The sequence below is a fragment of the Oncorhynchus tshawytscha genome, linkage group LG33, assembly GCF_018296145.1.
Source record: "Oncorhynchus tshawytscha isolate Ot180627B linkage group LG33, Otsh_v2.0, whole genome shotgun sequence".
Lineage (NCBI taxonomy): Eukaryota > Metazoa > Chordata > Actinopteri > Salmoniformes > Salmonidae > Oncorhynchus > Oncorhynchus tshawytscha.
The window spans coordinates 10,158,983-10,182,467 of NC_056461.1; the positions used below are offsets into that span (position 1 = coordinate 10,158,983).

Consider the following 23,485-nt stretch of genomic DNA (forward strand, 5'->3'; position numbering starts at 1 on the left):
TTAAAATTAGCTATTTCACTTGCTTTGGCAACCTAAACATATGTTTTCCATGCCAATAAATCCCTTAAAATATATACACCACCATTCAAAAGTTTGGGGTCACTTGGAAATGTCCTTGTTTTTGAAAGAAAAGCAAATGTTTTGTCCATTAAAATAACATCAAATTGATCAGAAATACAGTGTAGACATTGTTAGCTGGAAACGGCAGATTTTTTATGGAATATCTACATAGGCGTACAGAGGCCCATTATCAGCAACCATCACTCCTGTGTTCCAATGGCATGTTGTGTAAGCTAATATAAGTTTATAATTTTAAAAGGCTAATTGATCATTAGAAAACCCTTTTGCAATCATGTTAGCACAGCTGAAAACTGTTGTTCTGATTAAAGAAGCAATATAACTAGCCTTTTTTAGACTAGTTGAGTATCTGGAGCATCGGCATTTGTGGGTTTGATTACAAGCTCAAAATGGCCAAAAACAAACATCTTTCTTCTGAAACTTGTCAGTCTATTCTTGTTCTGAGAAATGAAGGCTATTTCATGCGAGAAATTGCCAAGAAACTGAAGATCTCGTACAAAGCGGTGTACTACTCCCTTCACAGAACAACACAAGCTGGCGCTAACCAGAATAGAAAGAGAACTGGGAGGTACTGATGCTGGCACTAAGACCGCACTCAATGAGCTGTATTCCGCCATAAGCAAACAGGAAAATGCTCATCCAGAGGCAGCGCTCCTAGTGGCTGGGAAATTTAATGCAGGGAAACTTAAATCTGTTTTATGAAATTTCTATCAACTTCTATCAATTTCTATCAAGCATGCGCTGACCAACTGGAAAGTGACTTCACTGACATTTTCAACCTCTCCCTGTACAAGACTGTAATACCAATATGTTTAAAGCAGACCACCATAGTTCCTGTGCCCAAGAACACTAAGGTAAATTGCCTTAATGTCTACCGACCCGTCGCACTCACATCTGTAGCCGTGAAGTGCTTTGATAAGCTGGTCATGTCTAACATCAACACCATTATCCCAGAAACCCTAGAACCACTCCAATTTGCAACCCGCCCTAACAAATTCACAGATGATGCAGTCTCTATTGCACTCCACACTGCCCTTTCCCACCTGGACAAAAGGAACACCTATGTGAGAATGCTATTCATTGACTACAGCTCAGCGTTCAACACCACAGTGCCCTCAAAGCTCATCACTAAGCTAAGGACCCTGGGACTAAACGTCTCCCTCTGCAACTGGATCCTGGACTTCCTGATGGGCCACTCCTAGGTGGTAAGGGTAGGTAACAACACATACACCTCGCTGATCCTCAACACAGGGCTCTCACCCTCAGTGGTGTGTGCTCAGTCCCCTCTTGTACTCTCTGTTCACTCATGACTGCACGACCAGTCATAACTCCAACACCATCATTAAGTTTGCCGATGACACAACAGTTGTAGGCCTGATCACCAACAATGACGAGACAGCCTATAGGGAGGAGGTCAGAGACCTGGCCATGTGGTTCCAGGACAACAACCTCTCCCTCAAAGTGATCAAGACAAATGAGATGGTTGTGGACTACAGGAAAAGGAGGACCGAGAACGTCCCCAATCTCATCGACGGGGCTGTAGTGGAGCAGGTTGAGAGCTTCAAGTTCCTTGGTGTCCACATCACCAACAAACTAACATGGTCCAAGCACACCAAGACAGTCTTGAAAAGAGCACGACAAAACCTATTCCCCCTCAGGAGACTGAAAAGGTTTGGCATGGGTCCTCAGATCCTCAAAAGGGTCAACAGCTGCACCATCGAGAGCATGGTTGCATCACTGCCTGTTATGGCAACTGCTCGGCCTTCGACCGCAAGGCACTACAGAGGGTAGTGCTTATGGCCCAGTACATCACTGGGTCCAAGCTTCCTGCTATCCAGGACCTCTATACCAGGAGGTATCAGAGGAAGGCCCTAAAAATGGTCAAAGACTCCAACCACTCTAGTCATAGACTGTTCTCTTTGCTACCGCACGGCAAGCGGTACTGGAGCGCCAAGTCTAGGTCCAATGGACTTTTAAACAGCTTCTACCCCCAAGTCATAACACTTCTGAACATCTAATAAAATGGCTACCCAGACTATTTACATTGCCCCCCCACCCTCTTTTACACCGCTGCTACTCTTTGTATTTTTCTATGCAGAGTCACTTTAGTAACTCTACCTACATGTACAGTGCCTTGCGAAAGTATTCGGCCCACTTGAACTTTACGACCTTTTGCCACATTTCAGGCTTCAAACATAAGTGGAACGACATTTATTGGATATTTAACAAATCAAAAACTGAAAAATTGGGCGTGCAAAATTATTCAGCCCCTTTAAGTTAATACTTTGTAGCGCCACCTTTTGCTGCGATTACAGCTGTAAGTCGCTTGGGGTATGTCTCTATCAGTTTTGCACATCGAGAGACGGAAAATTTTTTCCCATTCCTCCTTGCAAAACCGCTCGAGCTCAGTGAGGTTGGATGGAGAGCATTTGTGAACAGCAGTTTTCAGTTCTTTCCACAGATTCTCGATTGGATTCAGGTCTGGACTTTGACTTGGCCATTCTAACACCTGGATATGTTTATTTTTGAACCATTCCATTGTAGATTTTGCTTAATGTTTTGGATCATTGTCTTGTTGGAAGACAAATCTCTGTCCCAGGCTCAGGTCTTTTGCTGTTACGGTTTTCTTCTGTCGAAGGAGAGTCGGACCAAAATGCAGCGTGGTAATTTACATACATGTTTAATAAAGAAGAAAAGCGAACAATACAAAAACAACAAATGGAATGTGAAAACCTATACAGCCTATCTGGTGAACAACAAACACAGAGACAGGAACAATCACCCACGAAACACTCAAAGAATATGGCTGCCTAAATATGGTTCCCAATCAGAGACAACGAGAATCACCTGCCTCTGATTGAGAACCGCCTCAGGCAACCATAGACTTTTCTAGAACACCCCACTAAGCCACAATCCCAAAACCAACGAAAAACCCCAATACACAAACACACCACAAAATAAGCCCATGTCACACCCTGGCCTGACCAAATAAATAAAGAAAACACAAAATACTAAGACCAGGGCGTGACATTTGCAGACTCCATCAGGTTTTCTTCCAGAATGGTCCTGTATTTGGCTCCATCCATCTTCCCATCAATTTGAACCATCTTCCCTGTCCCTGCTGAAGAAAAGCAGGCCCAAACCATGATGCTGCCACCACCATGTTTGACAGTGGGGATGGTGTGTTCAGGGTGATGTGCTGTGTTGCTTTTACGCCAAACATAACGTTTTGCATTGTTGCCAAAAAGTTCAATTTTGGTTTCATCTGACCAGAGCACCTTCTTCCACATGTTTGGTGTGTCTCCCAGGTGGCTTGTGGCAAACTTTAAACAACACTTTTTATGGATATCTTTAAGAAATGGCTTTCTTCTTGCCACTCTTCCATAAAGGCCAGATTTGTGCAATATACGACTGATTGTTGTCCTATGGACAGAGTCTCCCACCTCAGCTGTAGATCTCTGCAGTTCATCCAGAGTGATCATGGGCCTCTTGGCTGCATCTCTGATCAGTCTTCTCCTTGTATGAGCTGAAAGTTTAGAGGGACGGCCAGGTCTTGGTAGATTTGCAGTGGTCTGATACTCCTTCCATTTCAATATTATCGCTTGCACAGTGCTCCTTGGGATGTTTAAAGCTTAGGAAATCTTTTTGTATCCAAATCCGGCTTTAAACGTCTTCACAACAGTATCTCGGACCTGCCTGGTGTGTTCCTTGTTCTTCATGATGCTCTCTGCGCTTTTAACGGACCTCTGAGAGGATCACAGTGCAGGTGCATTTATACAGAGACTTGATTACACACAGGTGGATTGTATTTATCATCATTAGTCATTTAGGTCAACATTGGATCATTCAGAGATCCTCACTTAACTTCTGGAGAGAGTTTGCTGCACTAAAAGTAAAGGGGCTGAATAATTTTGCACGCCCAATTTTTCAGTTTTTGATTTGTTAAAAAAGTTTGAAATATCCAATAAATGTCGTTCCACTTCATGATTGTGTCCCACTTGTTGTTGATTCTTCACAAAAAAATACAGTTTTATATCTTTATGTTTGAAGCCTGAAATGTGGCAAAAGGTCGCAAAGTTCAAAGGGGCCGAATACTTTCGCAAGGCACTGTACATGTTACCTCAATTACCTCGACTAATCGGTTCCCCCGCAAATTGACTCTGTACTGGTACCCCCTGTATGTAGTCTCGCTATTGTCATTTTACTGCTGCTCTTCAACTACTTGTTACTTTTATTTCTTATTCTTACAACTGCATTGTTGGTTAGGGGCTTGTTAGTAAGCATTTCACTGTAAGGTCTACACCTGTATTCGGCGCATATGACTAATACAATTTGATTTGTATTAGAGAGAGAGAGAGAGAGATAGAGAGAGAGAGAAAGAGAGAGAGAGAAAGAGAGAGAGAGAGACGCCTGTAACAGACCTGTGTGGGCCTGGAGCACTAAGCCCAGTGTGTTAATACACTACACTACTAGAGAGCATTATAGTGAGCAGACACACTGAAAAGACTGGGAACAACAGGCCAGAAAGGGACTGCAGGACATACCTGTGAATAGAGGAATATTGGTTTTATGAAAAGTGAAGTTAAAGAATGGGCTTGAATGGAGGATAAGACAATAGGTGTTAAAAACATGGAGTCTTCCTATCTCATATGCTGTAACCCCTGACAAGGACAAGACAGACTAAAATATACTAGCAGGAGGGATGAGGGAGGGAGGGATTGAGGGGGGGATGACTTGAACGTTAACATCTGGAGTGGAGAGCTATCTGGAGAGAACATTACCTAATGACGTCTAATTAGTGGCTCTCACCTGGAATTTTACTGAAACACTACACACACGCTTCTACACATAAACAAGTGAACACACACACTTGTGTGTGTGTGAACGGAAACATCTCCAATGCCCAAGAGAAGGGAAGAGACAAGAGGTCGTAAACAAACTTGCATCAACCTCATCCAGTGGATAACAGAGGGTCGAAAAGAGGGAGGGAAGAGGAGAGGAAGAAGAGAGGCATTACGTCATTTTTTTACATAACACTTGAGATAAAGGGCTGAACCCAGAACAGTGGATACAGCACTGCTTTCATCCATAACAATGGACCCACTGACTGAAGCACTGACCTCAGTGCTATGCATCACACACATGAGAAACCAACTGAACATAATCCCAGAGACGTGGCATAACACATGATTCACCACACTGAGTTAGTGTGTGTATGTACAGGGTTGGGAAGTAACGGATTACATGTAATCCATTACATGTAAGGGATTACAACAAATGGTAACTGTAATCCGTTACGTTACGAGCAAAATATTGTCATCGGATTACAAATACTTTTAAAAAACTACTTTGAGGATTACTTCTGAATTAAAAAAAAAATCTTTGACACTTCTCAAATCAACATTGAAAACAGGTGAAAGTTTAAGTTTGTTCCACATGAGCGAGTCTGACCACAAGTCACACCAAATGTGTTTGATAGATCGTGGGAAAAGAGCAGGAATAGACTTTTGTAGGCTACAGTCCACGATATATCTTCCAATGATGCGACTGCTGTCGGCATCCATAGAGTATCCAACTTGAATTAACGCTTGGAGATAAAGGATGACAGCAGTGATGTAGTCTACGGCGATACGGATATCACTTATTATTGATTGTTACTTAGCGCATTAATGAGAATCACACCACTGCTCTCTCATTTAGCTATTTGCGCCTTACGGATTGTGGTTGTTGTGGATGGCTGTTCACAAATCTAAATGTGTATTGGAACCTAGTAAAGGTTCAATTCAAGAAGTTAAAGCTGCCTATCAATCATTGTTCTTGAAACCAGTGGACAGCCTGTGAAAAATGCACTCTTACAACAGCTGCATACTGTGGATCCCAGCCTACGGAATAAAAGTGGAGCTTTTATTGCCCAATCGAATTCATGCTGATAAAAATAAATACATCTATAAGCCTAATGGACACATGCTTAAACTCGCAACCTTTTCATAGACTTAAAAGGGGCGATCTGTAGTTGCTACATCCATTTTCTGTCACGTCTACTCCCTCTCCGGCCTCTAGGTCATCAGGCTGCTGATTACCCCGCACACCTATCACCATCGTCTTACCCAACCCTGTGTATGTATGTGTGTGTATGTGTGAATGAGAGAGAGAAAAAGAGAGAGAGAGAGCAAGAGAGCAAGAGTCAAAGAGGTCAGCATACGGTTACACACATATCCTCCCACCAGTCAAGCAGATATGAATGTTCCTTTGACCACTTGGAATTGTTGTTCATTTTCCTGCAAAGTCATTCTTATTTCTGAAAGGGTTTCAAGAGCATTTGTAGCATTAATCTTTATCTCCCTCCATCTCTCTCTCTCTCCCTCTCGTGCATGCACTTGCACCAGAAACACAAGCACGCACGCACGCACACACACACACACACACACACACACACACACACTCACACACACACACACACACACACACACACACACACACACACACACACACACACACACACACACACACACACACACACACACACACACACACACACACACACACACACACATCAAAGAACCATCTCTACTGCTTTCTGATTGAAAACACCACTCCCCTCAGTGACAGAACAGAGCAATGACGTGAGATCATTTCACAAATCAATACTTAATTTCATTGAATGTGTCCTTTTGACCCCCACATTGATTTTGATCAAGATGAGTTTTACCGTTTGTGACTTCAAATGTACACCTGGTGTTTGAAAGACACAGAAAGAGAGTGAGAAAGAGAGATGAGGGGAGAGACAGTGTGTGTGAGAGAGAGAGAGAGAGAGAGAGAGAGAGAGAGAGAGAGAGAGAGCGAGAGTTCAAGCGAGAGAGAAAGAGAGAGAGAGAAAGAGAAAGAGATGAGGAGAGAGAGAGAGAGAGAGAGAGAGAGAGCGAGAGAAAGAGAGAGAAAGTGAAAGAGCTGTCTTACCAGTGCTAGAGTTCCTCCTCTTTTTCCTAAAATGCAACTAACTAAAGCATCAAACAACTAAATGGCTACTCTAAGTACTCTAATAGTCCATAATACCTACCTGTATTGTCAGAGGGGGGCAAACAAGTGTCTATTTGCAGACACCACCAAAGATGTTGTTGTAGAGCACCTGACAGTGCTACACAACAGTGCCCATAATTGCTGGGTAAGCATACAAGGTTTTCACAACACACACAAAACACTTACACAACCGTGCCAAGCTGATGACCATACTGTCCATTGCAATAAGGCCTGGGATTGGTGGGATAACAGTAACATACTGACAACCAACTCAGAAACAACTCAGTACTTTTGATATAGAGAACAGTATACCACATATGTGATTACATATTGTAGTACAAGCCAAAGATACTTCGCCTGCGTGAACTATTGCATACCATCAAAACATTGATCAGTTAGGCCGATGCTGTTACAATGTTATACAATGTTTCTGAACGTTTTTAAGGGAGGTAGACAGTGAGTGGGATGAACATGTGTTGACACTTTATCACGAAACTGTTCAGACACTTTTGGTGGGACAACATTTCTGACAAAAAGTTGATTGAGGGTTGAGCCAAAGTTGATATACTCTCCCCCTCTCTCCCCCTCTCTCCCCCTCTCTTCCCTTAAAGGGACCCTGTGCAGAAACTGCTGACGTAAACTTTCTGAGACAGAGATATCCCCAAGGCATTGTTAAGGTAAACTGTTGGGCTTATTTTAGGACAAACATCCTCGGCTTCATAGAGAGGTTAAATGCCTTGTTAAAACAGGGTGTTAGGCTGTCAATCTAAAAATACATACTTTAAAGGAGTAATTCACTCAGGCGCTGTACAACGTGACCGATCGGGAGTGGCCTACAGTACTACAGTAAAACCAAAATAATCCTAACAAAATAAAATAATAAAAACCTTACTGTAACAACAGTTTTATTAAGTAATACTGAAGTCATGCACATTTATCAGTTTTATTTAGGTTTATGTCGCCCATTCATTTTCAGTTAGAGATACAATAGGACCCAAATGCATAATCAGTGCTCTAACTCCCCCTTGTGTTGGTCTGTAGCAATGAAGTGGTGACGCAGGGTACCGTACTAAACCGCAAATTACCTCTAAGTCGCACAGTATTATCGCAAAACTTTTAGTGGAGCAACTACTGTATATTACAACTCTATGTTAAATGGTTCCTCACCATGTAAGTAGTATAGCTAGACCGCTAGCTAAACATCAATGCAAGTTTATTTATTTATTTTACCTTTATTTAACCAGGTAGGCAAGTTGAGAACAAGTTCTCATTTACAATTGCGACCTGGCCAAGATAAAGCAAAGCAGTTCGACAGATACAACGACACAGAGTTACACATGGAGTAAAACAAACATACAGTCAATAACACAGTATAAACAAGTCTATATACAATGTGAGCAAATGAGGTGAGAAGGGAGGTAAAGGCAAAAAAGGCCATGGTGGCAAAGTAAATACAATATAGCAATTAAAACACTGGAATGGTAGTTTTGCAATGGAAGAATGTGCAAAGTAGAAATAAAAATAATGGGGTGTAAAGGAGCAAAATAAATAAATTAATTAAAATTAAATACAGTAGGGAAAGAGGTAGTTGTTTGGGCTAAATTATAGGTGGGCTATGTACAGGTGCAGTAATCTGTGAGCTGCTCTGACAGTTGGTGCTTAAAGCTAGTGAGGGAGATAAGTGTTTCCAGTTTCAGAGATTTTTGTAGTTCGTTCCAGTCATTGGCAGCAGAGAACTGGAAGGAGAGGCGGCCAAAGAAAGAATTGGTTTTGGGGGTGACTAGAGAGATATACCTGCTGGAGCGTGTGCTACAGGTGGGAGATGCTATGGTGACCAGCGAGCTGAGATAAGGGGGGACTTTACCTAGCAGGGTCTTGTAGATGACATGGAGCCAGTGGGTTTGGCGACGAGTATGAAGCTAGGGTCAGCCAACGAGAGCGTACAGGTCGCAATGGTGGGTAGTATATGGGGCTTTGGTGACAAAATGGATTGCACTGTGATAGACTGCATCCAATTTGTTGAGTAGGGTATTGGAGGCTATTTTGTAAATGACATCGCCAAAGTCGAGGATAATGTAGGATGGTCAGTTTTACAAGGGTATGTTTGGCAGCATGAGTGAAGGATGCTTTGTTGCGAAATAGGAAGCCAATTCTAGATTTAACTTTGGATTGGAGATGTTTGATATGGGTCTGGAAGGAGAGTTTACAGTCTAACCAGACACCTAAGTATTTGTAGTTGTCCACGTATTCTAAGTCAGAGCCGTCCAGAGTAGTGATGTTGGACAGGCGGGTAGGTGCAGGTAGCGATCGGTTGAAGAGCATGCATTTAGTTTTACTTGTATTTAAGAGCAAGTGATGGGGCATGCGAGCATGTTTTTTTAATGGCCAAACTACCTTTAAAAAGAAACATCAAACCAAATCTGGAAATGATTTCAGGTGATTTGGACATAGACTCAGCAACAACAAAAAAACGTCCCTTTTTCAGGACACTGTCTTTCAAAGATTATTAGTAAAAATCCAAATAACTTCACAGATCTTCATTGTAAAGGGTTTAAACACTGTTTCCAATGCTTGTTCAATGAACAATAAACAATTAATGAACATGCACCTGTGGAACGGTCGTTAAGACACTAACAGCTTACAGACGGTTGGCAATTAAGGTCACAGTTATGGAAACGTAGGACACTAAAGAGGCCTTTCTACTGACTCTGAAAAACACCAAAAGAAAGATGCCCAGGTTCCCTGCTCATCTGCGTGAACATGCCTTAGGCATGCTGCAAGGAGGCATGAGGACTGCAGATGTGTCCAGGGCAATAAATTGCAATGTCCGTACTGTGAGACACCTAAGACAGCGCTACAGGGAGACAGGATGGACAGCTGATTGTCCTCGCAGTGGCAGACCACGTGTAACAACACCTGTACAGGATTGGTACATCCGAACATCACACCTACGGGACAGGTACAGGATGGCAACAACAACTGCCCGAGTTACACCAGGAATGCAAAATCTCTCTATCAGTGCTCAGACTGTCCACAATAGGCTGAGAGAGGCTGGACTGAGGGCTTGTAGGCCTGTTGTAAGGCAGGTCCTCACCAGACATCACCAGCAACAACGTTGCCTATGGGCACAAACCCACCGTCGCTCGCCCAGACAGGACTGGCAAAAAGTGCTCTTCACTGACAAGTCGCGGTTTTGTCTCACCAGGGGTGATGGTCGGATTCGTGTTTATCGTCGAAGGAATGAGCATTACACTGAGGCCTGTATTCTGGAGCGGGATCGATTTGGAGGTAGAGGGTCCGTCATGGTCTGGGGCGGTGAGTCACAGCATCATCAGACTAAGCTTGTTGTCATTGCAGGCAATCTCAACGCTGTGCGTTACAGGGAAGACATCCTCCTCCCTGATGTGTTACCCTTCCTGCAGGCTCATCCTGACTTGACCATCCAGCATGACAATGCCACCAGCCATACTGCTCGTTCTGTGCATGATTTCCTGCAAGACAGGAATGTCAGTGTTCTGCCATGGCCAGCAAAGAGCCCGGATCTCAATCCCATTGAGCACATCTGGGACCTGTTGGACCGGAGGGTGAGGGCTATGGCCATTCACCTCAGAAATGTCTGGGAACTTGCAGGTGCCTTTGTGGAAGAGTGGGGTAACATCTCACAGCAAGAACTGGCAAATATGGTGCAGTCCATGAGATGCACTGCAGTGCTTAATGCAGCTGGTGGCCACACCAGATACTGACTTTTACTTTTGATTTTGACCCCCCTTTGTTCAGGGACACATAGTTCCATTTCTGTTAGTAACATGTCTGTGGAACTTGTTCAGTTTATGTCTCAGTTGTTGAATCTTGTTATGTTCATACACATATTTACACATGTTAAGTTTTCTGAGTTTATATTTCTTTAACATACTCACATGCCCCCATCACTTCCATCCGATTTTTAACTAGCATTGGCTAAAGTTAGCTGAAGTTTGTAATGGCTGTTTAAATAAGGCTGAAAAAACATTTCCCCTGGCCCATAGAGTACTTTCAGGGTGAGGAACCATCTAACATCAATTTGTAAAATACTGCACTACTCCTTAAATAGATTGTTTAAAGTGAAAGAAAACAAATTTAGAGAAAGAAGAGAAACTATGTAGAGACTCAACTTTGCCTAAAACAATTGCATGATCTGAAAGACAAAGCAATATAACATTTATTATCCCTGATCTCAGACCAGATTTTCCAAATCAACTCTTTCCCCTTATCATCAGAGGATAAAACCAGAGCTGATTTGAGGAGGAATGCAAGCTCGCCCTCTAGTGGATGTCAAAGAGTATTACAAGAAACAAGCTCTGTGAGTTTTGTAGGTGTGTGTGTGTTTGTGCGTGTGTGTAACTATGTGTGTTCTCACCGCTTTCAGTGGACAGCTGGCTGTGGAACTCTGGGCTGTGGAAGTTGGTTTCCACGGGGACGCTGATGGTGCGTCGTAGAAGCCGAACCTGACACGACTCTGACCTCCTCTCCTGCAACAACAAAGGATGGATCTGCTGAGAGACAGAGAGAGAGAGAGATAAAAATTATATGAGATATATTTTTGACCAGATTCAGGATCTTTGGCATTTGACCAAATGTCATACTTCACAGTAGGGTGTTTTTTTTATGTGGCAGAAATTCCTTCTTGAACATGTAAACTTTTATATGCCTTGATTACGAACTTCTACGCGATCCTTAAATATGAATAAAAATGTTAAAGCATAGCTGCGAGCAGCAATGAACGGGGTTCACAGGATGACAGAAAGGACACAAGATCTGTTGGATAAAAAAGCAAGGACACTATCATGTACAAACTATCTTCCTTTTTGTGCAATCAGTGAAAGCATTAACATGTTTATCTCTCAATACCACAAAGATGACTCAAGTGAAGTTTAGTCTAGTGCTGTAGGTAAGTTATCTTTGAATGCAGCAGGTAATTATCTTTAAATCAAATCAAATTTTATTGGTCATATACACACAGTAGCAGATGTTAATGTGAGTGTGGCGAAATGCTTGTGCTTCTAGTTCCAACAGTGCCTTAATATCTAACAAGTAATCTAACAATGCCCCAACAACTACCTAATACACACAAATCTAACAAGTTATCTAACAATCCCCCAACAACTTATCTAAAGGGGTGAATGAGAATAACAATGAGCGATGGCCCCCAACAACTACCATTATTTAATAGACACCAAATCTAAACTGCCTGTAGGGTGAATGAGAATATGTACATTGGAAAAAAAATATAAGTTTATATAAATGGATGTCAGTTAATATAACACAATAGATGGTAGGAGAAAATCCATAGAAAAAACTACCAGAATTTTATTTTGAGAGAGACCATCCTCTTAGAAATGCAAGAGAAAGGTCATATTGTAAAATAGCTCACTAGAAGCAATTCCTATGGCTTCCACAGGGTGACAGCAGTCTATGTTCAAGGTTTCAGGCTCATAACTTAAAAAAGGAATAAGAAATAACAGTTTTTGTAAGAGGACACTGTCTCCATGTTTCTTGAACATAAAACTTCTCTCTCCGAAATAAATATTATAGTTTAATTACATTTTAGGGTGTCAGAAGTAAATAGAAACGTATTTTGACTTGTTAAAACAAAGTTTAGGGGTAGATTTTCGGATTCCTTTCTCTGCAAGTTGAACGAGCGGATTACTTAAATCGATGGCACCAACTAAACTGACTTTTTGGGATATGAAAAAGGATTTTATCTAACAAAAAAACACTACATGTTATAGCTGGGACCGTTTGGATGACAAATCAGAGGAAGATTTTCAAAAGGTAAGTGAATATTTAATCTTTATACAGTATGAAAATGAATGAAACCTGTGCCTGTGGGAAAATATTTTGATGTGGGGCACTGTCCTCAAACAATCGCATGGCATGTTTTCACTGTAATAGCTACTTAAATCGGACAGTGCAGAAAGATTAAAAATAATTTAAGCTTTCCGCCAATATAAGACACTTATATGTAGCTAAATGTTTGAAATCCATAATATTTATTCAATTTTATTTGGATTACGCGCCCTCCAGTTTCACCGGAAGTTGTCCCGCTAGCGGAACACCAGCCGACAACATCCGGTGAAATTGGAGGGTGTGCAATTTAAATAATTAATTGCAATATAAAAAATTCATGAACATCTACGTATCGTATATCATTAAAAGCTTCAATTCTTGTTAATATAACTGCATTGTCCGATTTACAATAGGCTTTATGGCGAAAGAATACCATGCGATTGTCTGAGGACGGCACCCCACATCAACATATTGTTGCACCAGCACAGGCTTCATAAAATCACAAATAGCAATTAAATAAATCACTTACTTTTGAAGATCTTCATCTGTTTGCAATCCCAAGGGTCCCAGCTACAACATGAATGGTCGTTTTGTTTGATAAAATCCTTCTTTATGTCCCAAAAAGTCTGTTTAGTTGGCGCCATCGATTTCAGTAATCCACTCTTTCAACATGCAGACAAAGGAGTCCAAAAAGCTACCGCTAAACTTCATCCAAACTGGTCAAACGATGTTTCTATTTAATTCTCAGATATTCTATGTTCAATAGGAAAGGAAAATTATTAAGCGTGCGCCCTCTCCCTCGCTCGCTGAAAGACAGATTTTTTTCTGGTGCTCTTCTCACCAAAACTCTAAATTCTTGCTTGTTTTTTGAAAAACAAGCCTGAAACCATGAATAAAGACGGTTGACATCTAGTGGAAGTCATATGAATTGCAATCTGGGAGACAGATATCCATAGAAACAATAGGTTTCCATTATAAGAGCCAGGGAGCTAAAAAAAAAAATTCTGGTAGGTTTTTCTTCTGATTTTTGCTTGCCATATCAATTATGTTATAGCCGCAGACATTATTTTAACAGTTTTAGAAACTTTAAAAGTGTTTTCTATCCAATGCTACCAATTATATGCATATCCTGGCATCTGGGCCTGAGTAACAAACAGTTTACATTGGGCACGTAAGTCAGGCAGAAATTCAGGAAACTAGACCCTATCCCAGAGAGGTTTTAAAGTGACTAGTGATCCACATAAAGTGTCCAGTGACTGGGTCTCAATACAGTATATACATGTGATATGAGTAACCTAACTTTTTATGGCTGCAGGGGCAGTATTGAGTAGCTTGGATGCAAAGGTGCCCATTGTAAACGGCCAGCTCCTCAGTCTCAGTTGCTAATATATGCATATTATTATTAGTATTGGATATAAAACAATCTAAAGTTTCCAAAACTGTCAAAATATTGTCTGTGAGTATAACATAACATAATATTGCAGGCGAAACCCTGAGGAAAATGAAAACAGGAAGTGGCTTCTATTTTGAAAACACCATTTTCCATAGCATCCCTTTGCTGGATTTAAAGGGATATTGAACCAGATTCCTTTTCCTATCGCTTCCTCAAGGTGTCAACAATCTTCAGACATAGTTTCAGGCTTTTATTTAGAAAAATGAGCCAGAACGATAACATCGTGTCAAGTGGTCACATGAGATTTGCTCGCGCAACAGAATTTGGATAGGTATTGCTTTTCCCTCTCCTACTGTGAAAGACATTTGCATTTGATATATTATCGATTATATATTTTTAAAACAACTTGAGGATTGATTATAAAAAACATTTGACATGTTTCTGTGGACATTATGGAAACTATTTGGAATTTTCGACTGCGTTGTCGTGACCGCTCTTTCCTGTGGATTTCTGAACATAACGCGACAAACAAACGGAGGTATTTTGGATATAAAAATAATCTTTATGGAACAAACGGAACATTTGTTGCGTAACTGGGAGTCTCGTGAGTGAAAACATCCGAAGATCATCAAAGGTAAACGATTAATTAGATTGCTTTTCTGATTTTCGTGACCTAGCTACTAAATGCTTAGTGCACGTAATGTTTTGTTATGCTATCGATAAACTTACACTAATGCTTGGATTGCCTTCGCTGTAAAGCATAATTTCAAAATATGAGACAACAGGTGGATTAAATTAACAAAAGGCTAAACTATGTTTTGCAATATTGCACTTGTGATTTCATGAATATTAATATTTTTTAGTAATATTATTTGACTGTGGTGCTATGCTATTCAGTGGTTGCTGATGACAATTATCCCGCTTAAGGGATGGGTAGCGTCAAGAAGTTTTAAGATATGTCACATTGTTAAAGTGGCTTTATTTAAAGTGGCATTGTTTAATTAAAGTGACTAGTGATCCATTTGTTAAAGTGTCCAGTGATTGGGTCTCAATATAGGCAGCAGCCTCTGAGTTAGTGATGGCTGTTTAACAGTATGATGGCTTGAGATAGAAGCTGTTTTTCAATCTCTCGGTCCCAGCTTTGATGCACCTGTAATGACCTCACCTTCTGGATGATAGTCCTTGATAATCCTTTTGGCCTTCCTGTGACATCGGGTGCTGTAGGTGTCATGGAGGGCAGGTAGTTTGCCCAAGGTGATGCGTTGTGCAGACCGCACCACCCTATGGATTGCCTTGCGGTTGAGGGCGGTGCAGTTGCCGTATCAGGCTGTGATTAAGCCCGACAGGATGCTCTCGATTGTACATCTGTAAAAGTCTGTCAGTGTTTTGGTTGACTGGCCACATTTTTTCAGCCTCCTGAGGTTAAAGAGGCACTGTTGCACCTTCTTCACCACACTGTCTGCGTGGGTGGACCATTTCAGTTTGTCCGTGATGTGTACACCCAGGAACTTAAAACTTTCCACCTTCTCCACTGCTGTCCCTTCGATGTGGATAGGGGGGTGCTCCCTCTGCTGTTTCCTGAAGTCCACGATCATCTTCTTTGTTTTGTTGACGTTGAGTGAGAGGTTGTTTTCCTGACACCACACTCAGGAGTTGAGTGCCCTCAACTCCTCCCTGTAGGCTCGTCGTTGTTGGTGATCAAGCCCACTACTGTTGTGTCGTCTGCAAACTTGATGATTGAGTTGGTGGCGTGCATGAACACATTACTTAACGTATTCAGTTTAAATATCAAAACTGGGGTTAATTAGACTAATGATTTATTTTAAGATTTGTGAAATATTTTCAGCGTTAGTGTATTGGTGTACTGTTGTCGTCTTTGAATTCTGTGACTTTATTTAGTTGAAATCTGTTATTTATTTAAATCTTATTTGGCACACTCCTCATTAGCAATGCAAAATACTTAGATACACTCTCCCACCTGTGATACGTTGACTGTGCAAGAGGACTTCCGGTTTCTAATTTCAACAAATAACAAATGCCGTTTTCACCACAGTATAAGGCAATAACACGTGATTGTACAGATATACTAATCACGATATTTCACATTGTTCATCTGCATAATTTAAATCTAATATTCATTTCCACTTGATCAATAGTTATTTCTCTAGTATCCTATGGTGCCACTGACATCTAAAGTACCACTAACTGGTCTGGTGCAGCCATCTGAGGTTGCAGTGACTTATTATTCACACAGCTTCTAATGACATGTACTTAAGGTTTACACATTTCATAGCCCCATGTCCATCGGTTCAGTTCTTATAGCCCCGGTGTGATAAGGTGCCATCTAGTGGTGGAGCTTGGCTGAATTTGAAGACAGCAATCATTCTCAAATTAATTTGAGGCTAAATTAATTAAGTCTATATACTAAATCTTGAGTCAATTTGACTTTGTTTTGTTTTACCTTCAATTAACTAGGCCAGTCAGTTAAGAACATATTCTTATTTACAATGATAGCCTACTCCGGGCAAACCTGGGCCAATTGTGTGCCACCCTATGGGACTCCCAATCACAGCCGGAAGTGACACAGCCTGGATTCAAACCAGGGACAGTAGTGACACCTCTTGCACAGAGATGCAGCGCCTTAGACCACTGCGCCACTCGGGAGCTTATAGTTCACGAGAAGACGAATTCTAAAGTATTTTTAGCATTAGCATATGTGCATCTATAGATACAGTGCGGCCATATTTGAATGCAGCAACATTTTATTCTCAAAACCATTAAAGACTGATGTAATGAGTCTAAATACAAAATATGGAGTGAATCGGACATATGGTTCATGAGGAGAAGATGATTGCAGGTGATTTTGAGCATTAGTGTTGACATTTACCTACATTCCAAATTTTGTGAAATTTGGTCCTATGGTTCATGAGAAGATTTTGAAAGTATTTTAAAAAAAGTATTTTAGCATATTAGAATATGTGCTAAGAAATAAAGAAGGAGAGGGGGTGATAGGAGTGTAGAAAAGTTAGGAAAAAGTAAAAAGGGAGAAAGTATGAAAGAAAGAAACATACAAAGAAGGAAATAAAGGTAGAGAGAAATACTATCACTGAGGTCTTGATGAATGTGTATCATAATATTCTAGAATCCGCATGAACAAAATATGCAAATTTTCCCACCAGTGGTAGGTTGATGTTTCCACCAAATGCACCTGTTGCTCGTAAAAATAATTTGCCGATGAATTAATGCACACAACATGTACATTTTTCACTTAAGTTTTCATGTACCGAATAAAAACCTAAAGTTCATTGGAAACATTTTTAACTCTACCGATAATTTTGTAACAGAAACTGTTGCGTTAAAAGAGTAAATGTGCTTATTCTGGTCATGACACCTGTGCTCTAGCCAGTGGCTCGCAGATACAGTGTGTATAGGCTGTGCAGGTTGTCTAGTCTACATGATAAGGTTATTGTGGATAAGAGTGAGAATATTTCAGAGAAACAACATAAAAAAAGTATGTTTTTTAAATTTTTATCTGACAAATCTGAGTGGCATGTACCCCTGTGCCCCTTATGAGCATTGGCCTACATGATGACATTATTATGGACAAAAGTGTATTTTTATTTGTCAAACGATAGTCAAGCATCGATCATCATGTCACCAGAATAAGACCCTTGATATTTATTGGAAAGCAGCATCAAGCTCATCTGCACCGTCCGCAACCGCAGGGCTTTCCAGAGGGTGGTGCGGTCTGCTCAACGCATCACTGGGGGCAAACTACCTGTCCTCGAAGACACTTACAACACCCAATGTCATAGGAAGGCCAAACCTGTTCACCCTGCTACCATCCAGAAGGTGAGGTCAGTACAGCTGGGACCGAGAGACTAAAAAACAGCTTCTATCTCAAGGCCATCGGACTGTTAAATAGCTATAATATAATATAATAGCCGGCTTCCACGCGGTTACTCAACCCTGCACCTTAGAGGCTGCTTCCCTGTATACATAGACTTGGAATCACTGGCAACTTTAATAAGGGAAAACTAGTCACTTTAATACTGTTTAAATAATGTTTACATACTGCTTTACTCATCTCATAAGTATATACTGTATTCTATTATACTGTATTTTAGTCAATGCCACTAAGACATTGCTCAATCTAATATTTATATATTTCTTAATTCCATACTTTTACTTTTAGATTGGCGTGTATTGTTGTGAATTGTTAGATACTACTGGACTGTTGGAGCTAGGAAAACAGGCATTTCACTACAGCCACAATCACATCTGCTAAATGTGTGTATGTGACCAATAAAATGTGATTTTTATTTAATTTGATTTGTCAGGACAGTACCTTTCTCCTCTACCATGCATACTGAATACTGAGCTTCCATTGATTAGACAGGCACAGAAATAAAGGAGGGATGGCTTGAATGAGAGAAGGATAAGAGGGAGAGTAAAAAGAGGGGGCCAGATGTCCTTTCAGCGGTGTGATAATGGCTTATTGAGCATAGCGCACTCGGGTCAGCTCAATACCTGTCCCCGTCCCCTCCCCTCTCCCTCTTTCGCTCCTAAAGCATATCACAGCATGGAGTACCACTGAGTACTAATGATTGGACTTTATTAGATTGCCCTCTACTGGTGAAATGTTGTCTGTGCATTGTGATATTACAGTACATTCACTGGGAAACGGATAGGGAGAGAGAGGTCACTCCTGTTCCCTCCTTTTTCCCCATCAGGGAATGAATGGGAGAGAAGCAGAGTACCCTGAATGAATGGGAGCGAGGCAGAGTTCCCGGGACATGAGGTACAATGAAAGTTGAGAAATGAGTAGCTCTTTTTAGTGAGGGTGAAAAGTAAGAACATTCTTTATTTCATGTCCAAAGTGTCTCTCTCTCTCTCTCTCTCTCTCTCCCTCTCTCCCTCTCCCTCTCCCTCTCTCTCTCTCTCTCTCTTTCTCTCTCTCAATCTCTCTGTGTCTCTCTCTCCCTCCCTCTCCCTCTCTCTCTCTCCCTCTCCCTCTCTCTCCCTCTCTCTCTCCCTCTCTCTTCCCCTCTCTCATCTTGAGATCCGTCCTGCTTTTAAAATGGTCCATAATTGCCTTTAGCCATGAGGATATATCAGCACATTTCCAATTGCAAAAATAATAGCTGCTGAATCGATTGTAGAGAACGCCATCGGAGTGTGTCTGTGCTCTATTAACTTGTCCACATGCTAGCATTGCGTGTGTGCCCACGTGTGTGCAAGAGAGCACATACTATTCTTGCTTGAACTCAGAAGCTTCATGGCAGAAATTTGGAGCTGAAGTGTATTTAGCAGTAGGTTCTATGTTTCAAGTTTCAAGTTTTTAATGTCACATGCATCAGTACAGTGAAATGCCTTTCTTGCAAACTCAAAGCCCAACAATGCAACAATTAATAACAATGTATGACAAAAAAATAAAAATAAGAAATAAGAATAAGAAATACACAACAAAGTAAGTAAGTGAGCATACCATATACAGCAAATATTTACAAAGTCAGTTTCAGTACAATATTTATTGGAGTGATGGAGATACACATGTATAGGGGTAAGGGGACTAGGCAACAGGATATATATACAGTAGCAGCAGCTTGTATGTGAGTGGGTGTGTAGAGTCAGTATAAATGTATGTGCATATGACGTGGGAGTGAGCAAATGATGCAGTGTGCTGGCCAGCCAGGCGTTAGGGACATGTGTTCACATGTATGTCCTCTCACTGGAAGCACACTGTACCCAACTTGCCCTCCGCTCTGTCAGAGTGTCTGCTGCTGATTGAATAGCGAAGCCAGCCCGTACAGCAGTCTGGCCCGCAGTCAGAAACAGGCTTAACTTGCTTCTTTCACTGCATGACAGCCAGTTTGCATCCCAAATGAAACCCTATTCCCTACACAGGACTCTGGTGAAAATTAGTGAACTATGGGTCCTGGTCAAAAGAGGTACACTATATAGGTAATAGGGTGCCATTTGGGACTCAGTGGTCTCGCTCTCTCCAGCAGCATGTAACAGTAGGTCTACAGTACAGTACTGAACCATGGTGGGTGTGCTGGTGGTGGTGGAGTCCCAAATCTACACTGAAAAAAACAAGGTTCTTAATTAAATGGTTCTCCCTTAAGGTTCATTGGAGAACTCTTGCCCAATGAAGAACCTTTGAGTTAAGTGTAGAGTTCTTGACATGGCATCTATGATTCTTGAAATGTATGGAAGCCTGCAGATATGCCCCTTTCATTGCACACTGCAAAGAATTAAATGAACAGTCAGTGGTGTAAAATAACCAGAGTTGAACCACAACCATACCCATCATTATCATATTTCCCAGCATACTCTATTGCAGGTTGATTTTTTAAAAATTGCTTGTTTCAATATCTATGTTTTTGCATGCACATTGATTGATTAATTAATCTTATGCTACTCAAATACAAATAACAAATGTTTCTAAACTATTCCAATCTTTTACTTTAACTTATTTCACCTGTTACTGAAATAGTTGCACCAGTTTGTTAAAGGTAGTCTCATATCTTAGTTTCCCCAACCTGGCAGTCATTCTGAATGCAAGTTGTGGTTGAATATAATTACATGGCAACTGTGTTATGTTAAAACTAGGCTCTCAATAGAAGGCCTTATGAAATATGTATTGTCTTAAAGACCATTGTTATGACAATATATTAAATTAGGATCTCACTTGGTGAAGGCCACTAATCTGAACATGAATGAATACAACAAGCATGTCTCTGTCACTTGCAAACACAGTCATGGGTGGTACTGGTAAGTGTCAAATTCACTCGAAAGGCAATATGTAAAATATGCAAATAAGGCTTGAAACATTACAGCAGGGCTATTCAATTCCGGTGCTGGAGATTCAAAACATTTGTTTATTTTTATTTTTGTGTGGTTCTTCAAAAAACCATCCCATGTATGGTTCTTCAGAGACCCTAAAATGGTTCCCCTATTGCATCGTTTTCAAGAACCTCATTTGGATCCAATTTGCACCTTTATTTTGAAGAGTGCATCTTCACTGGATTATCCTCACACGCTAATTCCCTCATGTTCTTTTGGAGCAGCATTTTGTCGTACATGTTAATTCCCACTGGCTAGATGATAATCCCATCACTACGATGCCACACTGCCACCAGGAGTTACAGCCACGCCGTCTGTCATGACGTGTGTGTGCTCGTGTGTGTGTGCTCGTGTGTGTGTGTTCATGTGTGTGTGTTGTTGTTGTTGTTGTGTTCCGTAGATGGTATGGTCTAATGGTATCCATTCTGTAGCTCCTGTATCTCCTCCATTACTTTTTGAAACATTCCTCTTTAGCCATCACATTCATCTCACAAGTATGTGTATGTGTGTGTGTGTGTGTGTGTGTGTGTGTGTGTGTGTGTGTGTGTAGGATTTCCTCTCTAGAAGCCCATATCCTGACACATATCCTTGACAAACACCCCATGCCACCATGTTCCTTTACATGTGTCATCTGAATGGAAGTCCTTGCGCAATAGCAACACCAACACTTCGGCCCTCTAATCTCGTGCTGTACCTTCTAACAGTCACGCACACACACACACACACACACACACACGCACACACACACGCACACACACACACACACACACACACACACACACACACACACACACACACACACACACACACACACACACACACACACACACACACACACACACACACTGCAGCTACATATCTTAGTAGGGTTATTATTTATACAGTCGTAACCTCAGCCCATCCTCAGCCAAAGTCTGTGTGAATGGGTCTCTAAGGTGTTATAAAGATTAGCAGTAAAACATCATGCTTTATGAGATATGAAGTACTGGTATATGCAGACGATCTTCAGACAAATCTAATAATTGTATTTCACTCCGCTGTACAGCTTTGTGTGTCTGTGTGTAAGTATCTCTCTGTGTGTCACACACACACACACACACGTTACCACGACAGAGTAGAGCAGTCCACAACAGCGCCTCAGTCATTTGATTCACTACGCACCAGTAGCACCATCACCAGCACAGTAACACCACAGAAGAAAGATGGAGAGAGATGGAGGAGAGCGGGTGAGAGAACAGGAGATGCAGATAGATGGTGAGAGTAGGGGGAAGAGGAGAAGGCGCGGGGAGAGGAAGAGTGAGAAAAACTGTGAAGGGAAGGAGAAAAAGAGAACTCATGTTGTGCCAGGTCAGTAGGTACCTCCTCTTTGTCCAGGAGCAGCATCTGACTGTCGGTGACCACACAGAACTTGGGGTTCCACACAGTCCTCTCATCATAAGGGTGACCACTTGACATCCAGTGAGCTGGGGGACCCCACATGTCTAGAGAGAGAAGGGCGAGAGGGGGAGAGCGAGAGAGAGGAGGGAGAGGGAGAGCGAGAGAGAGAGAAGAACAGAGAGAAAAAGTTAAAGGAAAACTTGTCAACTTAACACAGTTTCATATATCAGCAGATTTGAAGACAGAACCAGAAGATGAACACTTTAAAAATAACAGATCTGACAACCTGTGAGATGCAAATACAAACACAAACCTGAAACTAAGTGAACAGAAAAACTAAAAGGCAATCAGAGTTGTAGTATTCCATGTGTCTCTCTTCTTATGTAAAATAGGATTGCTTCCACAGCTCGCCCAACAAACTATTCAGCTCAGTCAATATAAAACCTTGTATACTTTATTCCTTAGTGAGATATCTGAGTCAAGGGTAGTCACTGCAAACTGGGCACAGATGTCAACAATTCATGGTCTATTTCACGTTGGTTCATTGAAATGACGTGGAAAAAACGTTGATTCAACCAGTGTGTGCCAAGCGGGTAGAGTGCTTTCTGCTCCTTCTTTTCTCATCATCAGGATGTCAGAGGAGGAATATGATGCATACAAAACACATGGCTACTGTAGGCCTCTTAGACAGCTAAAGCTGCAGCACCTGGATCTCAGATCTTATGAGATAAACACAGGTCCGGTCATAAATAAGCACTCTTTCACATTTTCAATGGACGTCAATGGAGCAGAATATTCTGTTTTCTCTTTTCAAAATTGGTTGAACTACTTGTTCAACCCTGCAGGTACCTGCAATTTACCACAGGTGAGATAAATTAGACATTAAACAGTATCACTTGCCCCCCAACCAACCAAATTAATTATAATAATAATTGAGTCCAGGGC

General features: G+C 41.3%; 1 protein-coding gene across 1 annotated transcript in view; it reads right to left on the reverse strand.

The window, feature by feature from the left end:
* The window catches only part of LOC121841698 (ras/Rap GTPase-activating protein SynGAP-like), a 127,482-nt gene that overhangs the window by 12,771 nt on the left and 91,226 nt on the right, over positions 1–23,485 (reverse strand). Inside the window, exons 4-5 of the mRNA XM_042311715.1 lie at positions 22,523–22,644; positions 11,492–11,624 (exon numbers count right to left, since the gene is read on the reverse strand). Of these exons, the coding sequence (XP_042167649.1) occupies positions 11,492–11,624; positions 22,523–22,644 (255 nt within the window). The remainder of the gene's footprint in view (positions 1–11,491; positions 11,625–22,522; positions 22,645–23,485) is intronic.